Below are 4,098 nucleotides of genomic sequence, written 5' to 3' on the forward strand. Positions count from 1 at the left end.
TATGTAATAATGGTATGGAAGGATAGCCTGTACACCGACCTTACTCTACATTGGTGGTTGAGAGGTCAAGCTATCCAAAAAAGAATAACGGAAGTACATGAAATAGCAAATAATAACAAAAACAACAAGATTTTTAAACCTAATTATGTATGTTCTGATTATTATGATTAGAATACAGCACCAAGACCAGATGGAAGAAGTGAATTAGGTCAAGCAGCAGCATTGAGGACAGGAGGAGACAAAGCCTCATTGTATAACTGTAAAATGTATGGATTTCAAGATACATTTTGTGATGATAGTGGCAAACATTTCTTCAAAGATTGTTATATTGAAGGCACTGTTGATTTCATCTTTGGCAATGGCAAATCCTTATACCTGGTAACTATTAACAGTTCCATTTCTTTCTTCTTTCTTTTCTTTAAAATCAAAGTCAATTTCATCCATTCCAACTGAACCATTTGATACATTTTGTCAAAACAATTGGTTCAACTTTTATTTTTGGCATGATATATAAATGTGTCCTTTAACTTGACCTCAACTGATATTTGTGCCCTTCATTGTTTGAATGTGCACAACTAGGTACTTACACTTGTAGAAAGCTGAACAAGTAGACATACGTGTCTTACATGACAATCTCACGTAAATTGCCACGTGGGATGTTTGTGTCTATTTGTTTAGCTTTATACAAATTTAAATGTCTACCTGAGCACACCCAAAGTTTCAAAGTTGGAGGACATAAATGTCAGCTAAGATCAAGTTAAAGGACACATTTATATATTTTGTCTTTGTTTTTTATCGGTAAATCTATTACACTTCTACTATTATGGATTCAGAATTTTATACATTTACTATTTTAGTGATTTTTCAAAGACACATACCATGAATCATTTCCCTGTTTTAGTCATAATATAAAGTAGATGAAATTTTTTTTCATCTATGCCCTTTTTTTTTTTTTTGGAAAAAATATAGAACACAGAGACACATGTGATTCCAGGAGATCCAATGGCAATGGTGACAGCACAGGCAAGAGCTGCAGCAAATGTAGACAGTGGATTTTCGTTTGTGCATTGTATGGTTACTGGTACTGGAAATACAGCATACTTGGGAAGAGCATGGAAACAATTCTCTAAAGTTGTTTTCTCATATACTGATATGAGTGATGTTGTTCACCCTGAAGGATGGTCTGATTTTGGCAAAAAGGAGTTTGGCAGGTTAGTAGTCACTGACAATAGTGTAGAGTATTTTGTACGCACAAAACTTAAATTCGTTTTACTAACATAAGTTCACCTAAGTCTACACACAAAAACTCTCTTTATCCACAAGCTCATCATTACTGCAACGTCAATTCACTTATCTTGGTTTCAACGGATATCACTGAAGACCCTTAATTAAATCTTAGAAATTTATTTAACTACTTTAATTTAGTTATCACATACTATTGATCCACCACTTTGAATGACCTTATTATCTGATATCTCGCTCGAGTGTCCATAGGCGATGTTTGCTTATAAAAAAAAGTCGCCCCTTTTATCCTATCACTCCTACTATATGTAGAAGTTAAACTCTTTTGTTAATTAATTTAAGAGGGATAATATGGTCACTAATCGAGTTTGATATAAGTTCGTTTTGTTGGTAAGAACGAATATTAATAGCTATATACTAATTCGCGTTATAACAAAATAGAGGGTCATGACAAACCAATAGAATGTACGAACCAAAGTCAGAAAGCATATTATTGTTACATGTTTAAATATTTCTAACAACTGAAAGTGCATTAAGTATGAGGCTAACTCGTGATTTTAGAAATGGGAAATAACAAGTTGCATTAAAAAAATGAGTTTCAGATGTGTGTGTGTGTTGATAGTATAAAAATATATTTATAGAATTAAATAACATATATTAAATCCACACATATTATAACGTAAATTCTCATTATTTTCAGCTCGGTCTATTATGGAGAATACAAGAATAAAGGAGCAGGAGCAACTTTGGATCGTAGAATTGGGTATGTGAAGAAATTAAGTGATGAAGAGGCAAAACCTTTTATTTCCCTTGCCTATATTGAAGGCTCCAAGTGGTTGCTTCCTCCCCTGACACTTTAAATATTTGAAGTATTATATGGTGGTGCTGTTTTGATAAAAGATGATTTTATCTATTGTAAAATGTTTTAATGAAGAACAAAAAGTTCAAATCACTTTTTTAAAGCTCTTCACACTTTTAATATATTATAAATAAATTCTTTTGAATCCCAACCTCTTTTCCCCCTTTTGCCTCCTTTACCTAGTATTGAAACACAATGTACTAGAGTGTGGACCATATAAGTATCTTGCACTCTGTTTGAATAATCCTTATATATTACTCCCTCCGTTTTACAATAAGTGAATTGTTGGAGTAATTTTAGTGTTTCAAAATAAGTGAATGGTTCACAATTTAAGGTAGATGTTAGAAATTCTTTTCAAATTTATCCTCCATTAAATGTGCATCGGGAGTGATGTCTTTTTGAAGAGGGTAAAAATGAAAAAACATGATAAATTTATGACTTTGCTTTTTTTTTTTCTTAACATGTGTGCCAGAATCCAACAATTAACTTATTATGAAGTGGAGGGAGTATTATATTGTACCGTACTGTATTATTTGAATGCATATAATTTATTGATAGATCGTATCGTTTTCTAGTGTTACATCATGTGATAATGTTATATATTAATAATTTGAAAAAAAAAATCTACAAGAAAAGTAGAGTATGTAGCTAAAATTGTTATGAAAAAATAAGTGTCGACATTGAAATTTTGTGGGCTCTACAAAAAGAGTTCAAATTTGGTTAGAGTTCTTGGGGGCTACTTTACCCTAAATTTAGCTTGATGACTACTCAACCTAAACCCTAAATTCACGGGATATTCACAAAGAGATCAACGATCTTCAAAGTCCCAATAAGTTCATGGGATATTTATAGATCAAAATGCTTTCTTCTTGATAATCAAATAAATCAAGAAGATCCATCAAATTCAAATACTCCTACGTTCGAGAAATACTGTTGGAGTACCACATCAAATTCAACTACTCCTACGTTCGAGAAATACTGTTGGAGTCCCACATCGGTGGGTTAAAGGGTTCTTGATCTCTTCATATGGTCTTGGACAATCCTCCCCTCATGAGCTAGCTTTTGAGGTTGAGTTAGGCACAAGGTCGATTTCTTTATTATGGTATCAGAGCCAGGCTCACCCAGTTCATTGTTTCCGATGTTGGGCCCCCGTCTTATAATGTCCACGCTCCAAATATCCAGCCCTGGGCGTGCGGAGGGTGTTGGAGTCCCACATCGGTGGGTTAAAGGGTTCTTGGTCTCCTTATATGGTCTTGGGCAATCCTCCCCTCATGAGTTAGCTTTTGAGGTTGAGTTAGCCACAAGGTCCATTTCTTTATTAAATATGCCACTAACGGCCCTCGAATCACGGAGAAATTCATATCAAATTCTATGTTCGAGAATAAGCCACTAACTACCCTCGAATTACGGAGAAAATCAAGAGAGGAGAATCAAGGGAGGAACACATTTGTAACCACAATCGTTTATCAATAAAAAATTCTTGTTTCTTCATATTTTTGTTTGTGGTTAAAATTTATTTTCCATGAACGAAAATTTGTTGCGAACAATGAATTCAAGAATAAAATAAGATCATTGAATAATAAGTATATAAAAATAAATAAGAAAAAAAATACAATCACACCAAATTGCGTTGTTACACAAGAGGGGTATAAAGTTGCAGCTTAGACTAAAGGAAGGGAAAAACAATGAATCCAGAACATGCGATAGAGTAGTTCAGTACGGAGGAAAATACTTTGTCTCGTTAGGACTTGTTTAAGAAACCAAATTTGTTTGGGAATAGGGAATCAAATTTCCTTAGGATTTAGTATTTATTTAATTGATGTGTAGTTAAAATTTGTTTCTCCAAATTCATATTGGAATAGGTTTTGTACTCTTAATTATTTAATTTGATTTTCTAGTATTATAAATAAAAGCAATCCAAAGAGTTTCCTCTTAGAGCAAGTATAACTCTATCTGTACCAAGAATGATAATAATTGAGAATCACCCGATCTCTAAT

General features: G+C 33.1%; 1 protein-coding gene across 1 annotated transcript in view; it reads left to right on the top strand.

The window, feature by feature from the left end:
* LOC124895742 (pectinesterase 1-like) overlaps positions 1-2,681 on the top strand; it is an 8,442-nt gene extending 5,761 nt beyond the window's left edge. The window contains exons 3-5 of the mRNA XM_047406173.1: positions 172-378; positions 970-1,211; positions 1,943-2,681. Coding sequence (XP_047262129.1) covers positions 172-378; positions 970-1,211; positions 1,943-2,102 — 609 coding nt within the window. The 3' untranslated portion in view covers positions 2,103-2,681. The remainder of the gene's footprint in view (positions 1-171; positions 379-969; positions 1,212-1,942) is intronic.
* Positions 2,682-4,098: the final 1,417 nt, after the last annotated feature.

The sequence above is a fragment of the Capsicum annuum genome, unplaced genomic scaffold, assembly GCF_002878395.1.
Source record: "Capsicum annuum cultivar UCD-10X-F1 unplaced genomic scaffold, UCD10Xv1.1 ctg995, whole genome shotgun sequence".
Taxonomy (NCBI): Eukaryota; Viridiplantae; Streptophyta; class Magnoliopsida; order Solanales; family Solanaceae; genus Capsicum; species Capsicum annuum.